A 23,461-nucleotide genomic window follows, 5' to 3' on the forward strand; every position below is an offset into this window, starting at 1 on the left:
AAACTCATCTACCGAAAGTGAACTGAACATACTAATGTAAGGAAAGCCAGACGGAGGGGTCTAAATCACCTGCAATGCTAAACGTCTAGCCCTTTCCTTCTACTCTTAAAATTAAGACATACACGTCCGACAGCTGTGTCTTGTATGTTAGGAAGTCTATCTATCCATCTACTTCATTGACGCTTCCTTCCACATAGGCCTAAGATTGCCAGAAATGATCGCTAAGAGTTTATGAGAGCTAAACACAAACAAGCAAGCAAATCCAACATCGAACTAATTCGTTTTCGAATTCGTAAACACCTGTGCGAAGACTGAAAACGAAGGCAATTCCTAACAGGTGAACATCTCGAGTCTAAGGAGATTGTCTTTACCGTGGAATATACGTTGTAGAGAGTTGTGGAGGCCTGCTCCGGGTTGATTAGGAGAAATCGCAATGGCATGGAATCAATAACGTAAACCATAATCCCAAAATAAATAAATGTGTAAAGAGTGATTCAATATTACTTTCCCCAACTGGAATGAACCTTGATGTATGGCTGAGGTAACGCGAGCGAGATCCTGTCAAACGTTCGGCTGGTGCGCCTCGCTCTTTCTCTCAATGGGTTTCTGACCTAAATCTTTCAAAGACGTTTCTATCGCATCTCAGAAAGTCTACTTCTGCTTTAATCTCAGTGGAAAGCCAAAGGAGGAGAGGCTTTCTCTTGTTTGAACACGACTGACTTTAAGAGAACTGCTGCAGCACATGAAAGCAAGTCACTGCAATACACATCCTCGCAGAGTTACCGACGCTCGCAAGAGAGAAGAAAAAGAGAAACTCCAAAACAACCAAGATGGCGAAGAAAAGTAAAGCAGAGCTCGACTTCATCCGCTTGATACCCCTGAAACGGTTTGAGAATCGCTTCACATTTGTATTTGTAACACTGCAAATCACCAATCTTGATGGAAACGAGTTGAAAATCAAGAGAAAAAGCGCAAAAACATCCAATAAAAATGGCACAAGGAAGCCATGTAGCTTATGAGCTCAAAATTGAACAACAAAAAAATAAAATAAATACAAATACTTCATACAAAGATTCTACTTCCAAAAAAAGTATCTACTGCTGACATGATAGGTGTTTAAGAACGTGACACAATAGATACCGCCTTTCTGAGATGAATTCAAATCAACTTAGCTTAAGTATCAGTTTTGGTGAATGGGTAGCATTCACATACAATTATTCATCTTAAAAACACGCTCTGTGCACAACAGCTTGATTGTTAAGCTTTTAACAAACGGAGGCTGCTACAAAAGAAGCGGAACTGCATGGAATTAACATTTGCTACATTTACTGTGATGTCCAGTAGCCCCTCACTGCAGAACACAAGATCCAGGGGGCGTGGTTGGATTCACATCTAGGGGGTGGGGATTGGTAGGTTTAGGGGTGGAGATGGGTGGGCTTAGGGATTAGGGGGTGGAGACTGGTAGGTTTAGGTGTATGTAAGGTGGGAGGAGTTGGATCCCGGATTCAACCACTTCCCCTGGATCTTGTGTTCTGCAGTGAGGACCATCTCGTGATGTCACTGAACCTTCTCAGAATGCCACACTGTGACATCATCAGTAACGGAACACATTCGTCAGTTCTTCAATCTCAAGTTTTCCTTCATTCTAGACTGATTTGTGCAAAAATTATAGAGGCTTAGAGTGCTCACGTCTGAATATGAGAAAGGAACACAAAATGAAAACGGCCAATTATTAATTATCGATTGAGTTTTCACACGGAATAGCAAAGAATATGTCCTCAAGTGGCTTTCAGACTAAAACCATAATAGCAATAAAGGTTGAAAGAAGTGTACAAAAACTAAATACATAGATTCATCCACCAACTAAACAATGAACCTTTTGTTTTTCGTGAGGACGATTTCCCCAAAAAACACTAGGTACCACATGGGAACACATTTGTCTGAGTTTGTTCTTTTTTGCACATTTTTTTCACTCTCAGTTCTTCAATCACTAGGGTAGTCAACATTTAAATCATAGCACAATTCATCTAAAGAAAATCGTTTTTTGCACTAAACAACATTCAAATAAAACATGGCACAGGACATTTTTTTCGATATTTTTTTTTCATAGTTCAGTCTTTGTTTCACATATCAAATTCATCGTATTCTTTTCTATGTTAAAATGGAAAACTTTGTACGCATCTTTTCACTCTTTTTGTATAAAAATGCAGTTGTATTTATATATCTATACACATTTATATATATATTTATAACATTTTCATTTGTTGTAGTTCCTGTAAATTGTGCAAATTCAGCAGTAACACAAGTGGCAGGAGACTGGAGTGAGTGAGTTGTTTGATCAACCCAAAGAGTTAAAAAAAAGATGTTAAAGTAAGCGCTAAAACAAAATTCTGTTTGTGGGGGGGGGGTACTGTTTTATCCTTCATGGGCTTTAAGGTCTTCTGGCTCATAATACAAGACATCCTTGGTGAGTAAAAGCACACAAGCGTGGCTCAACACACACTCCAAAATGATAAAAATCCAAAAAATTAAGTCCTATTGGTTGGACGTGGCGTCCGGGGAGACATTCTGGTGCGTGTTGAGTTCAAAGGAAGTGATGAAAGAGGATTTCCACCCTGGGCTGTGGGGTCTCCAGTGTACTGCTTCTGTCCTTGCAGTCCATTAGCTTAGCTTAGCTTAGCGTGTCTTTGTGTGTGTGTGTGTGTGTGTGTGTGTGTGTGTGTGTGACTGTGGGCAAGGCTCGGGGGCGGGGTCAGGAGGTCAGAGGGAGCCAGCTGAGGTGGGTGGAGAGACGGGGAGGAGGTCCTCAGCTTGTCAGAGCCATGGTGTCGATAACCTGTTCCAGTTTACTGCGCAGTCTCTGTCGCCGAGCTAACTCATCCTTCTGTAGTGCGGACAGGATCTGTAGAGGAGGAAATGACCTCAGATTAGAGTGTTTTCACGGTTTAGTAGGTAGTTATTTAGTTGGTTTATGAGGCAAAAGGCTTGTGTGACAAAATTATAAATTACTGTATATACTCTCAGCATAAAAATGATAAAATACACAAAGCCTTAATTACACACTTGATATGGGTTTTTGCTCTTTATTTTGTTGCGCAAGTGCTTAAAGATGCTTCCTGTGTTGATTAGGATGTAGAAAAAGATACAAATAGATATAAAAATGACACCAAAGTCACCACAAAACACTCATTAGTATTTCTAAACTAGCAAGTAAACCTTCTAGGAGAACTTAAAGACAGCATGAGCTGATTTTATGATTGATTTTGTCAATTTAATGCAATGGGAATTGATTGGATGATGAAAAATTGCAGAGGGAGGAGCTAAAAATAGAAGGGCTTGATGACGTCAGCTGAAAAGAAAAGTCGTTTCAGAAGCTGAGTGAATTTAAATTTAATAATGTTGATTTTAAAGAAGGTGGGGTTCCATCCTACAACCTTCTGGTTACCAGTCAAGATCTTTAACCACTTGGCTTCACAGCTTCCTTAGGGTATGTGTCTGTCTGTTGACGGAGATGCAAATGTGCCGCTCAGAACTTGTTTGCGAAATAGCGTGTGATGCTAACACCCATCTGCTTGGTTTAACCAAAAGCAAGTGTCTAAATGTAAGGAAACGGCAAAGAAAAGAATCTCCAACACCCTCAGCGTCGGATAATGGACTGCTAATTTCCCTCCTGTTTTCTCGCAGGTTCAGCGAGGGTGTTCACGTGGACACGTGTGCATCTGGATAATAAAGACTAATGAACATAAACGGCTGTTTAAAACGCAACCAGCTGCAGTGTATTAATGTCAGACAGAGAGAGGGAGAGCGGTTTCATAGAGAGCAGAGATGATGTTTGATGAGTTGTGTTAGACTAAACTCTCCCGAAGGTAAGAAAATGGAAGACGGAAATGAAATCGCTTAGAAAGAAACAAGGCTAGGTGCTAACTATGGACACCTTTTTATATCTGCTTAATGGGTGAAGAAACACAGTTGCAAATGTAGGAATAATTATGCAGACCCACTGTCTCTATTTCTTTTCTTTTCACTAAAACACACACACATTTCTGTGTGAGGTAGAACTAAATGGTCTCCTTCGGTGGCTCATTATCTCTCCATTTATCCAGCCTGGCTGGAATGAGTCACTGCTTTTGACACATGATCTCGTGTGTGCTGTCAGATGGCGTTACGTGTGAAGGGCTACATGGATAATACTGTATCTGAATGGCCATGTATTAACAGTGTTAGATTTCAGATTTTGCCATTTTAACAGTCTATTCTGGCCTGCTTCGGTCGAAATCTGAACTAGTCAGAGTAGCTGCCATATTTTTTAATTTTTCCTCTATGAAATATCTTCAGAATGGCATACTACACACTATTTTTCAAAGAAAGTAGTTTGCATTATTTATAGCAAAATAATTTTCTGCATGCATGAAATAGCTACTAGCTCTTTGCTGAATCGTTAAGTGTGCAACCAAAGCGCACTGTATGAAATAGTGTTTCACATGATGCTACGCGCTCAACTTGATCTTCTATTTCCAAAATGAACTGAAAGTGATATTAACTGATTTTGTTTACACCTGGTCACTTCATGCGTTTTCTCTGATCGGATATCTATCTGATTTGTTACAATGGCTCCACTTGGTCTTTGCAAAACGGATATAAATCCAATCTTTAATTCTCACGCTATATGCAAATTTAATGGAGTTCATGTCAACGAAAGCAACAAAAATGTGCTGCATTTTAGTCATCATCAGCTAATTTCAAGATCAAAGACCACAACAGGGGAGAGCGCGGCATCAGCACTGGAAAGATAAGCTAGTCTCACTTCTTGATGAAGATAATTGTGTGTTGAGCATCTGCGTCTTACTTTCAGTTTCATTTGCGGCAGTTTGCACATCGGCTTACTGAAGAGATACTCAACTACTCATCCGCGGCGTCAGAATGGCATACTACACACTATTTTTCAAAGAAAGTAGTTTGCATTATTTATAGCAAAATAATTTTCTGCATGCATGAAATAGCTACTAGCTCTTTGCTGAATCGTTAAGTGTGCAACCAAAGCGCACTGTATGAAATAGTGTTTCACATGATGCTACGCGCTCAACTTGATCTTCTATTTCCAAAATGAACTGAAAGTGATATTAACTGATTTTGTTTACACCTGGTCACTTCATGCGTTTTCTCTGATCGGATATCTATCTGATTTGTTACAATGGCTCCACTTGGTCTTTGCAAAACGGATATAAATCCAATCTTTAATTCTCACGCAATATGCAAATTTAATGGAGTTCATGTCAACGAAAGCAACAAAAATGTGCTGCATTTTAGTCATCATCAGCTAATTTCAAGATCAAAGACCACAACAGGGGAGAGCGCGGCATCAGCACTGGAAAGATAAGCTAGTCTCACTTCTTGATGAAGATAATTGTGTGTTGAGCATCTGCATCTTACTTTCAGTTTCATTTGCAGCAGTTTGCACATCGGCTTACTGAAGAGATACTCAACTACTCATCCGCGGCGATGCGTGTTGCATTATCGCTGTCATATCTGACTATAACAGCATATAACATTCTCTCACATGCGTATTTTTTATTATTTTGGGAGGAGTAAAATGTACATATGTGGTTTCAACAACCAGATGCATTTACATTTGTCCAGTTTCACCACCTGAAGTGGTTTGAGCGATCAGATTTAAATGTCTCGAAATCGTTTCCGATAGCTATGCGATCAGAGAAAATGCATGAAGTGACCAGGTGTAAACAGGCCCTGATATTGCTCAAACATCTATTTCTTGACTCTTTCTTTAAGTTTTATGCAGTTTTTTACTTAATCTCTGAAATACCTAGATGCAACTTGTGGAGTTAAACATGCAAATATGTGGTCATGTGACAACGTGTGTGAAATGTTTGTTACTTATTGCATCCTATGCATATTAATGACAACAACAGTAATTATATATGGTTCAACTGGATTTGCCTAAAAAACAAAGTTGCTACCCAACACCAAAATTACCTACATAAAATTTTTTTTTATTATTATTAAATATTGACATGGTTTATTGTTACCATTACCATAAAATATACTAAAATTAGCATGACATATACAGTAGAGTTTGACTGTTGATGTTGTCAACAAAGATATGGGTAATGTTTTCCCTTCCGCTTGATTATTTTTTATTTTATTCTTTACATTCATTTTATTCAATGCACAATATTACAGTAAAATTGCATTTTATTATCTGCATTTAGCATCTTTAGCATATATAAATAATAGTATGCACTCTGTGCAGTATGCCAGTATTCCATTCTGAACACAGCTTTTCTTTTTCTCACCTCATCTTTGTACTTGGCGATGTAGGAGTAGATCTCGTGGAGGGCGCTCATGCTGTTAAACTGGCTCAGGTGGAGTCTGGACTGCTCCGCGAGATAAGCACTCATGTCCTGATCACTGATGGCGGGCATGCGTGCGATGTCTGAGTAATACCTGCAGGACAGCATAACAGCAGGTCCAGATGAGTGTGATGATTCGGGGTCTTTGAAGGTTATAATTAGCGACTAATATTTTCTGCTAAGCAAGATCTTAGTCCACTTACCTTTCTACCCAGTTCTTGTAGTTGGGAATATCTTTAGCGTAGAGCAGCTTATTGGAAGGGGAATCTTTGCCGAGCTTGTGTTCAGATGTGGAGCAGGAGTCCATGAAAGTTTGGGCCACTACGGAGAGACACGCATCTGTGATGCTGTTCTTGTGGATGTCGAACACAAACTGAGGGTTCTTGATCACGTTCACCCAGAACCTCAATGGCAAACTGAGAACGAGGGGAAGAAAACCGGTAGATAATGAGAACAAAATCCAACTGATTTCATAAAACATTTAATCTTGAATGAAATGTTTAAGCGGTGTCGCTCCTCACCAGTTGCTCTTCCAGGTGTGTCGAACATCTGAATCTGTGATTTGATGTTTGTCCGCCTGCTCGTCCAGGAAGTCAAACATGTATTTAATGGCGAGAGGGAGGGCACTGCCACGGTGAGCCGTGCTGAATATCGTCTCAAACAAATCATCAACGAATTTCTGTAAAGTACCCTGTAGAGAAAGAAGAAAACAGAAAGATCTTGTCTGAGATTCTTAATGAATATGACTGTCGAATGTCCTTTTTTTCATATACAATAAATATGAAATAGTGGTTCTCATCTGGTTATGACTAAACACTAAGTGTAACAGTAAAATTACCTAAATATATAATACAAAATTAAAATAAATTCTCCTTAACATTAAATACTGGAATTGTTTAGATATTAGCATGACTTAAACATTAGAGTGTGACTGCTGATGTCATCAACACAATATTGATGTATATTTTTTCCTGTCGGTTTCAAAAGCTAAATTTTTTAATTTTATTTAATGCTCAATATTATGGTTAGGTGCATTTTATTAATTACATTTAACATCTTTTTTCCCCCCCACAAGCTGACAACCACTGTATTACAGAAACTTTACACACATAAAAGCCTGAAAACGTAATGATTCGAAGCTACTTGCACAAAATCGCTACTTGCAAAAACTTACTAAAGGCCTAAAATCGCTAAACAGCCTCAAGCAGCCGAAAAGGAGATGTCGGTTTATTCATCATGTCTGAGAGCAGGAGAACAGCAGTGGCTCTCAGATAATATGGAGTGTGTTGATTAGAATTCTGTCGTGATCCAATCGACCAAAACACATCTTATTAGCAGGATTAAATGAGAAAACTTCATTCAAGCTCACCTTGGTGGCCAGCAGTCGTGTCAGGTAGATCTCGGACACCATCTTGCTCCCGCGATCGCCCTCGCGCTGGTCTGCATGGTCGTGGTTTTTGACGAGGTGCCAGAGTTTGGTACCGCTCTCTAGATCGGGTGTGATCATGGGCGTCCGGGACCGCAGACTGTCTGGGCTGCTGGCCGTCCTCAACATGCTCTCTGAAGAGAAAAACAAAGTCAATCATCAAAAGATTTCTAGCATTTTATAACACGGATAGCACACTTTTTACATTTGCTAGGATGAGAAACAATAATACTTGCCAAAATAATTGTTCATTCTGATTAATGTTAAAGTTCAACAAACTATCTAGTACAAATTGATGTCTTTTATCATGTTCCTTATACTGCCGCCATTTTATAAAAGCAATGCGGCAGCAATTTGACAGCAATTTTATCTTAGTCAAGGGTGTTTTAGGTACTCGTACAGCATTAAAATCACTGTAACGCATGGCCTCTCGAGGCTTATTGCTTTTATTTCATCATAATCTGCGCTATCTGGATGGTTCAGAAATCTCTGGTAGTATTGAATCCACCCATCTTCATAAATATAATATAAAGCAAAAACCTAAACAGCATAAAACAGTCACATCGGCGGTTGTAAATCGGGTCCGGCAGTCTCTTCTATCTGATGAGCAGTCGGCTGCTAAATACCCAGGAGTTACACATCAAAGATGAGAGCAGAGAGGAGCTGAGCTCTGGTTAATGGATGGTTAAGCACAGTAATCTGTCTGAGGATAAGGCATTCTGGCTGAGTGGCATTAAACAGCTTGAAAGATCAAAGACAATTTTTTATATAACTCCCGACTGGATTCGTCTGAAAGAAGAAAGTCATATACACCTAGGGTGACTTGAGGGTGAGTAATTTATGGGCTAATTTTCATTTTTGGGTTAACTAACCCTTGAAATTCCCATGACCTTACAGTTCATACCATCTCTGTCCATAACACCTTTATTTTCCTTATTTTGGCTGTTTATTTTCATGGTAACAGCTCAGGTGTGGACAGTAACTGTACCTGATAGTGTGCTAGTGTGTTCAGGCGTTTCCAGTCATTATCAATCTTAGTAGTGACATCCTCATCCTGCAGAATGATCCTCGCCAGTCGACCCTGCCGCCACTCTGAAACAGAAAACAAGATGAGTTTGGTGTGTCAATAAGAACGGAATGATTTTTCATGTTTTTTTTTTAACTGATTTGTACTTATTCATTAAAGGGGTCATATGATGCTTTTTTAAAGATCATTATTTTGTGTATTTGGTGTAACAGAATATGTTGACATGCTTTAATGTTCAAAAAACACATTATTTTTCAAATACTGTACATTATTGTAGGTCCTATATGCCCCGCCTCTCTCAAACGCTTTGTTTTCTACAAAGTCCCTCCTTCCGACAAGCGCAGTCTGCTCTGACTGGCCAGCTGACCCAGTGTATTGTGACTGGCCACACAGCCAGCCCTGTCTCCCTGACATGGCTGCTTCAACACTAACTGCGGTTACTGAAACCACGCCTTTGGGCGGCATTATGCAAATATTTCCACATAGTGAGGTAGATATGTGGGGGCGTGTTAGAACGAGCCGTTTTAGGGGGGTGTGGCAGAGTCTTAACTTTGATAAAGAATATCTCTTTGGTTTTGAGACTTTAGTCTTTGCAACTTCAGGGATCTTATCTATGCACAATCAGCTTGTAACACTCCAAAGAGAAAAGAAAACTTGAAATCGCATCATATGACCCCTTTGATCGATTTTTCAATTGAGGATGCCCCCAAATGGCTCTCAAAACAAGTTTTGCCAAATTTAACTCACTTTTGGGGGCAAGTCTGTGCTCAAACTCTAGCTATGCGTGTACAACACGCACATTGCTCCCACAGCAAGGACGACTGACCACTTGAGAGAAGCTTTCCTCTTTAGAAAGGCTTCATTTAGAGCATATAACCTTGTGCAGACCTTGTCTGGAATCTCCCTGTGCAGAGTGAAGTCGCTTTTCCAAGCTGAACAGATATGAAAACATGCATTTGCTGTTACCAGAGGTGAGCGACATAACTAGGAAGTCATAGTCTGGGTCAGATCTAAATTACGGATCTGATCAAGGTCATGGGAATGACTATTCTAAGCCTCTTACAAGCAAACCGTTCCAACAAACAACCTCCCTGCTTGTTTGTTGCCGGAGGAAGTCGCAGTTTCTTATTTCGAAACAGGCTCTGAAAGACAACTGCCAAGGAGCAAAGCAAAGCCAGATGATATCTGCAGCTGATACTGTAGCATCACTCAGTCTGAGCCAGATGACAATCATGTTGGGAACTGGTCGAGCTAATGGGATCTTGCTGTGGATGATATGGTTCAGTGTCTATTTCCCTGGTGCCCACAATGGTGACTTCAGCATCCATTTAAATCAAGCTGCTGATAAGCTGAACATTTGTATCAGCTGACAATACCTGCTTTGAACAGAAGTATTTGATTACAAGAACACGCAATCGGGATGTTAATAATTTAGTTTAATCATTTAATTAAGCATACCAATTGTCAATTAATTTCAGCACATTTAGTGTGTGTGTATATATATATATACAGTATATATGAAGAGTTCAGATGCAAAAGCCTCTAAGTGCCGTCTGAAATTTTCTTCTAAAATGAGCATTTTTATCAGGCTCCTATAATAAAATATTATACATAAATAATATTCAATATTAGAATGAAATACTAAGAAAAAATAGTATAAAGTAGGTTGTGTGGAGATAATATTTGGACTCTTCCACATGCATTTTGTGGTATTAAAATGAATAATTAAAATAAATAATTGATCACTAATTTTAATGACAGTCAACTATGAAACTTCCTGAAGAATGACATATATGTAATATTTCATTGATGTATCCATCTTGAAGCATAACTGCTCTTCCACGCATTAATCTAAACCACAAATCTCTTCAGGGATTTTCACACTGTATTTAACCCTGGGTTATCATCATTTTAACCCCGGGTGGTTGTAAAGTAGTAAAATATGTCCCCAATATACATACATTAAAAGTTGTTGTTCCCATATGTTTTACAGGCAATTTCTTGCAACACAGCTATTTTTCTTTTAACAGAAATTTAACAAAATATATATTTTATTTGTATTATTGCTCAGACGTTTGAATAAAATACATTTGAATGTATTAAACTTTGGTGACTTGTGCACCATTTATGCTATGGATATAAATGATGCCTCAAAGAGGTGTGCTGTCAATTTACTAAGTGTTCAGACTCATTTTACTAAGTGTTTGCCTGGTGGATAAAAGGGATGAAAAAAATTCACATAGACTTATACTGAAGGAAAAACCAGAACATATGAGAATAAAAAAGCTCTATTGACTTGGACCAATAATTAACCACCTTGCAACCACAAAGCAATGTGGATATTGCTAGACTGGCAAACACCAGAAAGTATTTTGGTTATAAATGTACTAGTTTGGATCCTATGCATCGGTTGTTGATTGGAATAGCATCAGCCTGGTTCCCTCGACAAAAACCCAATTTTCGTTCACCTTGATAATCTTAACAAATAAACACTTTTACTTTAACACAATTATCAAAAGTTATATATATATACAGTATATATGAAGAGTTCAGATGCAAAAGCCTCTAAGTGCCGTCTGAAATTTTCTTCTAAAATGAGCATTTTTATCAGGCTCCTATAATAAAATATTATACATAAATAATATTCAATATTAGAATGAAACACTGAGAAAAAATAGTATAAAGTAGGTTGTGTGGAGATAATATTTGGACTCTTCCACATGCATTTTGTGGTATTAAAATTAATAATTAAAATAAATAATTGATCACTAATTTTAATGACAGTCAACTATGAAACTTCCTGAAGAATGACATATATGTAATATTTCATTGATGTATCCATCTTGAAGCATAACTGCTCTTCCACGCATTAATCTAAACCCCAAATCTCTTCAGGGATTTTCACACTGTATTTAACCCTGGGTTATCATCTTTTTAACCCCGGGTAAGGTCACTCTTTACCCTGGGTTATGCAACATTTCACTTATTTATTTTGAGAAGTCATTTTGAGAAGAGGTTAAGCACCGCTTTTAACCCTAGGTTATGAAACCCTCACGAACTGCAGAAGCAAAGGTATACGCTATACAGTGTGTTGCCAGAATGTTACAGCGAATTATTTATCAACAGAAAAACAATCATAAACCACCTCATTCTATATTCATGTGCTTTGCCACAGAAACCTCCACTTTAACATTAAACATTTTCAGAGATGGACAGGCAGTTATTAAAATGGGTCATTTGCCAATCAATCTTATTGACCTCATAAATATGCAAATAGGAATATTAACCCAGGGTTTCCAAATGTAGAGTATGAACCCAACTGCCCATCAAACTAGTGATTAGCAAACGTATTCATCATTGTTGATTCAGATATAGCAAATATTGTATGAATTAACACAAAATCTGAAGCAACAATGAATAGACCTGCTAATCGCTAGTTTCTGAGGCCGAAGCTACAGAGGATCTAAAGCTACAATCTGAAGCTATAATGAATTGTAATTAGTTTGAGACAGAAATGAGCAATTAGCAATCTTATTCAATAGATTCAGACATGGCAAATATTGTGTGAATTACACATTAACAAAATCTGAAGCTACAGTGAATTAACTTGAAATTTAAAATTGAAATGTGTTTCTGAGACAGAAACTATTAGCAGTCTTATTCAATGTAACTTTAGATTGTGTGTGGTACTATGTGAAAAAGCTTTCTAATCTGCCTCAGAAACTAGTGATTAGCAAGTTTATTCATCATTGTAGACTCAGACATAGCAAATATTGTGTGAATTACACATTTACACAAAATCTGAAGCTCCAGTGAATTAACTTGATAATCGTTAGTTTCTGAGGCAGAAGCTACAAAGGATCCAAAGCTACAATCTGAAGCTACAATGAATTGTGATGAGTTTCTGAGACAGAAACTAGCAATTAGCATTCTTATTCATTGTAGCTTCAGATTTGTGTTACTATGTGAAAAACCTTTCTAATCGCTAGTTTCTGCCTCAGAAACTAGTGATTACTAAGTTTACTCATTGTAGCTTCAAACGTTCAAGTCAAAATCTAAGATAATTTCAGAAGATTGATAAGGTTCAATGCAGGAAACTTGTAAACCAAAAAAATTGCAGCGAGCTGTCACATGCGAGACATGTCAGGCATGTACCCCTCCTCAACCGACCCCCGACCGAAGTGATTATGATGGGCACGGTGAAACGAGGAAACCCACCGTCTCCCTCCGCCTTACACATACCCACACGAAACAGTTTCCTCTGGTTTTCTCCATCACTTCATCCTGTTTTACTCCACCTACCCTCCCACCATATGCTGTTAACGTCTCGTTAGCATCTGCGCTAATTAAGCCGACAGCTGCTAACGAGAGGGAGTGCGAATACATCACTCTTAGAGACCCCCACTGCAGCGTGTGCGGCCGAGAGACCAGACCTCATCCCACGCTTCAGCTTCATTAAAGAAAGAGACAGAAAGAGAGCGAGAGAGTGCAGACCACATAACCAGACCTCACCCACCCATAGGGCTAATGAACAGTAGCAGGAAAATATCCTGTTGAAATATAGAGCTAGCAGATCAATTATCCCACATCACAGCCTTGAGCAGATCTTGTTCAAAAGCACCACTGTGGCCAGAATGTTGATAAAAAAAACACACTTTGTGAGAAAGATTAGATTCGTGTCAGTTTGCTTCAACTGTGCTGTCTGAGCCGTGTCTTCATATGTGATATTACAAGCTGTGTGTTGGTGACAACAGCTTGTCAGTTCCACTAACTCACGCCACAATCCCATCCGTCTAAAACAGCGCCGCTTTTCCTAATGCTAATTAGCGATCTCAAACTGTCTGCTTCTGAACTTTTGTCAGCTAGCAGAGGAGCCAAACGAGGCCTGTAAACAGTCAAAGCTTGAAACAGACTTCAAATGAGCAAATCGGAATTGGCTTATTTGGTCTGAAAAGGATGAGTTCATCCAAAAATACAAAATTACCCTCATGTCGTTGTAAATCTTTGTAAATTCCATAGTTCATAAAAGGTATTAGGCAGAATATTCTTGCTTCTCCAATGATAAATTACAAAAAGCACCATAAATGTATAATTTTTAGCCCTACTTCATATATAAAAGTTGGGAAATATTAGCCTATAACTTTTTAAATGTTTTTAATGAAGTATTTTATGCTCACCAAAGCTGCATTTATTTGATAAAAATACAGTAAATATTACAGCAGTATTGTGAAATATTACAATAAAAAAACTATTTTCTATTTGAATATATTTTAAAATGTAATTTATTCCAGTGATGTAAAGATTAATTTTCAGCATTATTACTTCAGTGTCAAATGATCATTCAGAAATCATAATGCTGATTTGCTGCATAATTATTATTGGTGCACAGTTATATATAATGGTTCTTATTATCGATGTTAAAAACAGTTTTTGCTGCTTAACATTTTATGGAAACATTCAGGATTCTTTGATAAGTTAAAAAGAACAGCATTTATTTGAAAGATAAATCTTTTGTAACACATGTTTCACTGTCAATATTGACCAACTGAATGCATATTTGCTGAATAAAAGCATTAATTTTAGTTAAACACACACACACACACAGATACCCTCATACACACACACACACACACACACACACACACACACACACACACACACACACACACACATACCCTTTTACACACACAAACACACACACACACAGAGAGAGAGAAATAAACATTTGAATGGTAGTATATCATGGTTTCTGCATAAATATTTATATTATGTATCAAAGGAATACATTACATTTTAGAATATATTATAAAAGAAAACAATTATTTTAAACTGCAATACTATGTCGATACACAAAGTGTTTTTCCTGTATTTTTGAGCACAAATGCAACTTTGGTGAGCACAAAAAACTTCATTATATATATATATATATATATATATATACATTATTAGTAATGTGAATAAATAATGACAATTTTCATTTTTTGGATGAACTACTCCTGTATAAGCAACTACATCTGATGTTCTCGAATAATGCAAAAGCCTGTTCAATTTGTGTCATCGTTAAATTAATCTCTATGAAGTGAAAGCATTCTAGACTCCTGTTTCCTGTTGATTAAAATTCTTCCATTGCATGCTGAGCCTTGCATGATTGAACTAATACAACTAGAGAGCTGCTAATGCGAGAGTGAGAGAGAGACAGACAGGGGAGGATCGACTTCCTGCAGCTCAATCACGCTCTGTGAGTGGCGTCATGGAGTGAGCAGGAGGGGGTGGGTGGACAGGAATATATAAAAGGAGACAGAGCTAAGAGCTGATGGAGGCTAGGATGCAGAGGTGCCTGTAGGGATGGCCTCTGACCTGCCCGACCACTGACAGACAGCTTCTGTCTCATTATTTGTCACATCATGTTGGACCTAGTTGTGGAAAGGCCCTCTGGTCTCTCTGTTCTTGCAGAATAAAGGCAAGTTCAATTTTGTGCTTTTGTATGTGACTGGGTGCATTTTTGTTTTTCAGGAGTGAGTAATTACACACTTTAACAAAAATGAAAACTTCTGTTATCATTTACTGACCCCAATGCTGTTTCAAACATGACTTTTTTCCTTCTGCACAAAAAAAGATGATATTTTGAAAGCTTCAAATGTTTTTGTCCATAAAACTGAACTAAATGGGGTCTAAAACAACTCCATTAACTTTCTTTGTATATAGACAATATCATATTTTGTGATTCACAGAAGAAAGTCATATAGATGTGAGTAAATAATGACATAACTTCCATTTTTGGGTGAAATATCCCTTAAAAACACAAATTTGGATTCAGAGTTATTAGTAAGACTAATTTAAACAAACTGATTCAAAACTCTCTCTCTCTCTCTGTGTTTGTGTGTGTGTGTGTGTGAGAGAGAGAGAGAGAGAGAGAGAGAGAGATTCATTACAAGAACTGGCTCATAAGAATCAATTGCATGTGAATCAGAATTGTGACTCAAACTGTGAAAACTCACAAATCAGTAAGAGTATAATTCCTTTTCCTGTGATGCTGGTGATACAATGGTGCACCATTTAGAAATTTGGGGTCAATAAGATTTTCATTATGCTCACCAAGGCTACAGCAAAAACAGTCATATTGTGAAATATTAACACAACATTTTTCTATTTTAATATAATTGAACATGTCATTTTGTTGAATTTCCAGCAGTCATTACTCCAGTCTTCAGTGTCACACAATCCTTCAGAAATCATTCTAATATGCTGATTTGTTGCTTAAGAAACATTTCGGTAACACTTTATTTTAAGGTGTCCTTGTTACCGATGTTACATTTACTTACTATTATAATAACACTTAAATATGCAATAATTACATGCAAGTAACCCTAAGCCAAACACTAATCCTAACCCTAACCATAGAGTAAGTACATGTAGTTAATTAATATTACTCATTGTACTTAAATGTATAATTACAGTGTTACATTTTATTTTAAGGTGTCCTTGTTACCGATGTTACATTTACTTACTATTATAATAACACTTAAATATGCAATAATTACATGCAAGTAACCCTAAGCCAAACACTAATCCTAACCCTAACCATAGAGTAAGTACATGTAGTTAATTAATATTACTCATTGTACTTAAATGTATAATTACAGTGTAACAAGGACACCTTAAAATAAAATGTAACCAACATTTCTTTTCATTATCAATGCTGTACACAATTCTGTCTTATCAGTAACAACTACTATACACACTTACTTTTAAGAACTTGTTCAGAAGAAAAGTGAACCAGTTTGTAAGCATCTTTTCAGCAACAGATTCGGTCCTAAAAGAGAAAAAGGAAAGAATGAGAAAATAGAAAAAAACACAAATGCAATCCAAAAGTGAATCAAAGCTTTCTCAAACAAACAAATAAACCAAAAACTCCTTCCAATTAAAAAAAACTACACTTTTTTCAAAACAAATGACCAATCTTCATTAAGACCAGACAATTACAGTAATTGGGCGACGTCTTCCATTAATGGCCAACCTGTCGCCAGCCGAAGACCCCCAAAAGCTTCCCCAGAACAGAAGTAATTAAAGCATGCTGTAATTAATGGACTTCAATGCTCCTAATTCATCTGTAGCTGGCAAACGAGAGTGACTGTTAGCGTGAGCTGCTAACTGCGGCTCCTTCCTCCCTCAGGCCCACCAGGAGCCTTTTCTGCTGTTCAATAATGCATTCACTTAGACTTACCAACTCCCATTACTTCCCTACATAAGGGCCTATTATTAAATTATATGCTCATTAATAAAACGGTGAAGGGGAGATAAGGCGAAAGGAGTGGGACAACAGGTATTTCATGAGTGGAAAGTGTCCCGAATAGCTCATTAGCATACTTCAGTAAGTGCGCTAGATCAGGGTCGACATTTGAGATGGAGGATATCGACTTGCATACATTTGTAAGAAAATTTGAGGTGGTATTTCCAAGCTAGGATTTTTGTGAAATTATAAGTCTGCTTATGTTAGTCAAGGTTTCTTGCACAGAAGTCGTGATTTAGTTTTACAATATTTCTGCCCTCTCAATGACCCTTTTAAACAGGCTGTTTTTGCTACTGTACCTTTAAGAGTGCTGTAACTAAACAACCTCGCTTTTGATTGGCTAAAAGCCTGGGATAACTGTAGCAATAACTATTAAGTTTAATAATTGTTATAATTATTTTAGAATACGGAAGTTCACACTGTATCTATAACAATAACAACACAGAGGAACAATAGGTTTTTTTTCTTCCTCCAGCTGATTAATAATAAAACCACTGACAGACTATCAGAATCCATCCTGCTTTAAAGAGCTTGAGCATTTAAAGCAGCAGATGACAAAACTACAGTGCGTGCTTATAATATACAAAACGTTATTGTGCATTGGTATGGATGCTAACATAGTTATCGTTATAGTTATGTTTACAGTTATCGTTCTTGTTGTGAATGGGCATTAACTCTGTGTGTGTGTTTTCTCCCACCTCCTGAGCAGCAGTTTAGGGTGGTTCTTGCTCTCCAGGTTCTTGTCGATGAGGTCAGAGAGCAGCTGTTTGAGGACTCCTGTAGCGTACTCCATCTCTCCCTGTAGAGCCGTCATGATGAGTGATGCCACGTTGCCACGGTCACGCATGGAGAAGGAGCGCTGAGCTTCCAGCGTGCGGATAAATGTCAGCAGGAAGTGCTTCTTGGTGAGGAGTTGACCAAACAGAGTCAAGGCCTTCTCGACATTAGCCTGCACCTGTGGGAAAACACACAGAGCAACTCATTATACAGTGTACAATAAATTACGACAGCTATGTTGTATTTTGATTAACAGATCAAATTATCAGGTCAAATCAAATGAAATTGCAACAGGATTCATAATGATTAACATGATTATTTTAAAGGCTCTAAATTATTTCACAAGTTTGGGTCTTATTCCTGAAACGTGAGGAGAATGAATCAAAAGTTTGGGGTCTGTAAGATTGTTTACATCTCTCATGTTCAGCAAGGCTGCTATTATCTGATCAAACATAAAGTAAAAAGAGTGATTTGTGAAATTGTATTACAATTTAAAATAACTGTTTTCTAACTGTAATTTATTTGTGATGTCAAAGCTGAATTTCAGCATCATTCCTCCAGTCTTCAGTGTCACATGATTCTTCAGAAATCATTCTAATATGCTGATTTGCTGCTCAAGAAACATTTCTTATAAATGTTAAAAACCGTTGCATCGCTTAATATTTTGTGGAAACCGTGATACATTTTTCAGGATTCTTTGATGAATAAAAAGCATAAAAACAGTATTTATTTTAAATAGAAATCATTGTGTTTCATGTTTGAAGCCCATTGTGTGCCTGGTTTAAGGTCTTGATACAACAATGGCTCAAAAAATGGCATGAATTTGGGGGACGGGATAATCTATTTTAATCGGCCAATAAGAGAAGAGGACAACATGAAGCAATATTCACATTAAGCCTGTGTACTTCGAGATATTTCTGACTAAAACTGATAATTAACTGCAAAATAAACAGACTTAATTTAATTGTATAGTAAAAAAATGAGCTATTTAATTGTTTTTTTCAATTGATCAATTGTGCACAGTAAGACCAGGGACATTTTTTAAAGAAAGTTTATGTAGCTTTTAATGTTTCTGATTGACGTATTCTGCCTTTCTGAAACACAATGACGAAGCCCTTTAGTAAAGTAAAGCGTTCATGAGGCACGTGCAGCTTTCTGATTGACATCAAAGGGAATCCAATATGCTAGCAGCTCAAAACACAACAGAAGGAAATGCAGAGTGAGGGCGAGGAAGGACAGAGAGAGAAAGAGTACAGCAGGAAGCAGACGTGACCTCGGAGTCCAGGAGTGAAAGGTGGTGATGTGTCCTTCCACGAGCCGCACCTGTCACTTCTCATCTGCCTCGCTCTCTCTCACACATCTAACCTGCACAATTTCTTGAAGCCACATATTTATACTAACATAACAAAAGCAACATCTTACATGTGTCCAAACTAGCCGTGACAAGCTACTGGACATTGTCATGTATGTGGCTTTTTCCACAGCAGTGTCTACTAGTGTTGGGAAGGTTACTTTGGAAATGTAATAGATTACAGATTACAAGTTACGCTATTTAAAGTGTAATAAGTAGTGTAACTATTTCAATAATTTTATTAAAGTAATGTAACTGATAACATTTGATTGCTTTTCTAAATTTCTAATGAATGTTTTCAAACATTTAAACCAGGCAGGGTTAACCTTACAGTAGCACTCAACACTAATTAGCACTTTCAGAATCCTTCACCATTTAATTAAGATTATAATAATTTAATTTAAAGCAAAGCCACCACAAAATCTTACTTTAGAACCTCTTTTTCCTTTGAGATCATTCAGAGGTTAAATACAGATTTAAAACCATAGCAAGAAATAATTGAATAGCTATGATTCTGTTTTTGAAATCAAATCTTAGCATAACTATGACAGGAAACACAGGCATTTAACAGTTTGGGCCAGATTTACTAAACAGTAGGGTTGCATAGGGGTGGAAAAATTCTGGTAAATTTCCGGAAATTTTCCAAAAATCCCTGGAATATTCCAAAAAAATCCTGGAAAGTTTCCAAAATTTCTGGAATATTTCCAAAATTTACTGGAAATGTTCCACATTTTTGCATCCCTAATAAACAGGGCAAATAAATAAAAAACATTTTTAATAATGGCGCAAATACCAGTAATTTGACGAGTGCAAACATTAGTAAATTTTAATACTCTCCTCCCATAAATTTTGCGTCTGAAAGGGAAACTCCTACAAATGCATATTCAATAAAATCTAGAGCAAAAATAATGGTGTTTGTGCCAAAAGACGGTTTGTGTAAGTAAATCTGGCCCTTAAACTTAAAAAAATAAAGCATATACATAAACCCAAATAGGAAATAAAAAAAGTTATCGTATAAACAAGTCCTAAACTCCTGAAACATTGGTGTCTCATATTTTAGAGTCTGATTGACATCAAAGGGAATCCAATATGCTAGCAGCTCAAAACACAACAGAAGGAAATGCAGAGTGAGGGCGAGGAAGGACAGAGAGAGAAAGAGTACAGCAGGAAGCAGACGTGACCTCGGAGTCCAGGAGTGAAAGGTGGTGATGTGTCCTTCCACGAGCCGCACCTGTCACTTCTCATCTGCCTCGCTCTCTCTCACACATCTAACCTGCACAATTTCTTGAAGCCACATATTTATACTAACATAACAAAAGCAACATCTTACATGTGTCCAAACTAGCCGTGACAAGCTACTGGACATTGTCATGTATGTGGCTTTTTCCACAGCAGTGTCTACTAGTGTTGGGAAGGTTACTTTGGAAATGTAATAGATTACAGATTACAAGTTACGCTATTTAAAGTGTAATAAGTAGTGTAACTATTTCAATAATTTTATTAAAGTAATGTAACTGATAACATTTGATTGCTTTTCTAAATTTCTAATGAATGTTTTCAAACATTTAAACCAGGCAGGGTTAACCTTACAGTAGCACTCAACACTAATTAGCACTTTCAGAATCCTTCACCATTTAATTAAGATTATAATAATTTAATTTAAAGCAAAGCCACCACAAAATCTTACTTTAGAACCTCTTTTTCCTTTGAGATCATTCAGAGGTTAAATACAGATTTAAAACCATAGCAAGAAATAATTGAATAGCTATGATTCTGTTTTTGAAATCAAATCTTAGCATAACTATGACAGGAAACACAGGCATTTAACAGTTTGGGCCAGATTTACTAAACAGTAGGGTTGCATAGGGGTGGAAAAATTCTGGTAAATTTCCGGAAATTTTCCAAAAATCCCTGGAATATTCCAAAAAAATCCTGGAAAGTTTCCAAAATTTCTGGAATATTTCCAAAATTTACTGGAAATGTTCCACATTTTTGCATCCCTAATAAACAGGGCAAATAAATAAAAAACATTTTTAATAATGGCGCAAATACCAGTAATTTGACGAGTGCAAACATTAGTAAATTTTAATACTCTCCTCCCATAAATTTTGCGTCTGAAAGGGAAACTCCTACAAATGCATATTCAATAAAATCTAGAGCAAAAATAATGGTGTTTGTGCCAAAAGACGGTTTGTGTAAGTAAATCTGGCCCTTAAACTTAAAAAAATAAAGCATATACATAAACCCAAATAGGAAATAAAAAAAGTTATCGTATAAACAAGTCCTAAACTCCTGAAACATTGGTGTCTCATATTTTAGAGCAGTCAATGCAATTTGGGAAAGAAATCAATCAAATCTGTATGTGAGCGTGTGTAAAAATATTCAGATGTTACACCCTTTATAATCGTTAACATTTTCACAAGTAACTGTAATTTAATTCAACATTTTTTTCTCAGTAACTGTAGCTGATTACAGTTACATTTATTTTGTAATTAAATTACATAATTCCGTTACATGTAACAAGTTACTATCCAACACTGGTGTCTACTGAGTAGCCCCGCCCACAGTGAAATCTCATTGGTGCAAAATCCTGCTCGACATATAAAACTTGGCTGTAATTATCTCACATTGTTGCTGGAAAGTTTTCACGGCTAGTTAGGACAAAGCGCTATAATCCAAAGAAATTACGAAAAACAAAAACGAATCTCCAAGCAAGACTGCCGGAATCAGACTTCAAAGCAAACCGGCGTCTGTTATTGTCCCCTTCAGCACCTTATGTACTATGTAACCTGACAAAGGCTTTTTTTTCCGACAACACAGATTAATAAAGTGCCTCAATTCTTCTCTGCTGAGCCGAATGAAATTTGCAGCCTCTCGGGGAGGCCGATTGTACTGTAGGTTGCTTTGGGGTGAGAAGCTACACAGAGCAATAAGGGCCTGAGCCGTGCGCATAGGCACTTGATTACGCTGGGGACTCGGGGGCAAATACAGTGAAAACAAACCCCAGATGAAATAATAAACATACGATCCCTGCGCAAGCCAACAGCGTGACCTGCCGTTCGCAGACCGATGGACGTAGCATGTCGGAGAAATGGAGTATTTAATCGCGCTGACCAGTGCGTTTTCAGGTTTCGTGATTGGTCTCGTTTAGTTGAGTTGTTTTATGTAGCTCGTGCTATTATGTGTCAGTCATTAGTGTCTGGCTTTATTGTACAAGAGGTCACAATCTGTAATGTATTGAACTTATAAACTCCAAATTGCAGGTTCAAAGGTTTTTTCTTCCCCCACTCCTGAGAGTGTCACCAACCCCATTTATCAAAAGCAAGTGATGTCAAAAAGATTGGTAACCGAATTTACCGTATACATTATGACCTTTCAAGAGTGTTGATCAGGCGTCTAAGGCACAATTGTAGTTTATACAATCTCAGCATTATGCTGTAGTTTCTAGTATTAGTAGTGGTCTGCAGATTTTTGATTGCATTGTTAGTTCCGCTCTAGGGTAACCGTGGTGATGGCGATGTACTGACCCGTACCTCCATCTCCTTGAGCACCGGGTGGTCTTCAATGCCAGGGAACAGGACCCTCATGGCATAGGTTCGGTAGTCCAGGAATGGGATACCAGCTCCATCCAGCTCTTGGGTTAGTTCATGGATGTCAGTTTGGAGTTCGGCAAAAGCTGTGAGGAGAAAAGAAAAGATAAGTAGAGTTTCCACATCTGACCAATTATGTTCCATGATTTTTTCAGTTGTATGTTGACTATATAAAAATAATTTAATAAAGCTAACACACATAAAGAGTCATTTCTAAGCTGAAGAGAGAGTTTAGATCACAGCATAACAAGAAAAATGATTATGAAAAAATGCATAGGCATTTTTAATTATTTAACTGAATAATGAATTAATTGGAAAATTTCTAAACATTTTTGATAAAAATGTATATATATATATATATATATATATTAGTGCTGTTAAACGATTACTTGCGATCAATCGCATACAAAATAAACGTTTTTGTTTGCGTAATATATGTGTGTGTTCTGTGTATATTTATTATGTATATATAAATACACACACATACATTATATATTTTGAAAATATTTACATGTATTTACATGTTTATATTTATATTATAAATACATATATTTAATATATAAACAACATATTTTTCTGAAATATATACATGCATGTGTGTGTATTTATATATACATAATAAATATACACAG

General features: G+C 37.1%; 1 protein-coding gene across 1 annotated transcript in view; it reads right to left on the reverse strand.

The window, feature by feature from the left end:
• Window positions 1–1,401: 1,401 nt before the first annotated feature.
• Window positions 1,402–23,461, reverse strand: part of LOC107594031 (plexin-A1-like) — a 235,444-nt gene continuing 213,384 nt past the window's right edge. The window contains exons 21-29 of the mRNA XM_016283960.1: window positions 22,773–22,915; window positions 17,810–18,066; window positions 16,560–16,634; window positions 8,783–8,915; window positions 7,738–7,926; window positions 6,890–7,059; window positions 6,572–6,784; window positions 6,312–6,462; window positions 1,402–2,902 (exon numbers count right to left, since the gene is read on the reverse strand). Coding sequence (XP_016139446.1) covers window positions 2,807–2,902; window positions 6,312–6,462; window positions 6,572–6,784; window positions 6,890–7,059; window positions 7,738–7,926; window positions 8,783–8,915; window positions 16,560–16,634; window positions 17,810–18,066; window positions 22,773–22,915 — 1,427 coding nt within the window. The 3' untranslated portion in view covers window positions 1,402–2,806. The remainder of the gene's footprint in view (window positions 2,903–6,311; window positions 6,463–6,571; window positions 6,785–6,889; window positions 7,060–7,737; window positions 7,927–8,782; window positions 8,916–16,559; window positions 16,635–17,809; window positions 18,067–22,772; window positions 22,916–23,461) is intronic.

The sequence above is a fragment of the Sinocyclocheilus grahami genome, unplaced genomic scaffold (genome assembly GCF_001515645.1).
Source record: "Sinocyclocheilus grahami isolate Dianchi unplaced genomic scaffold, SAMN03320097.WGS_v1.1 scaffold178.1, whole genome shotgun sequence".
Classification (NCBI taxonomy): Eukaryota; Metazoa; Chordata; class Actinopteri; order Cypriniformes; family Cyprinidae; genus Sinocyclocheilus; species Sinocyclocheilus grahami.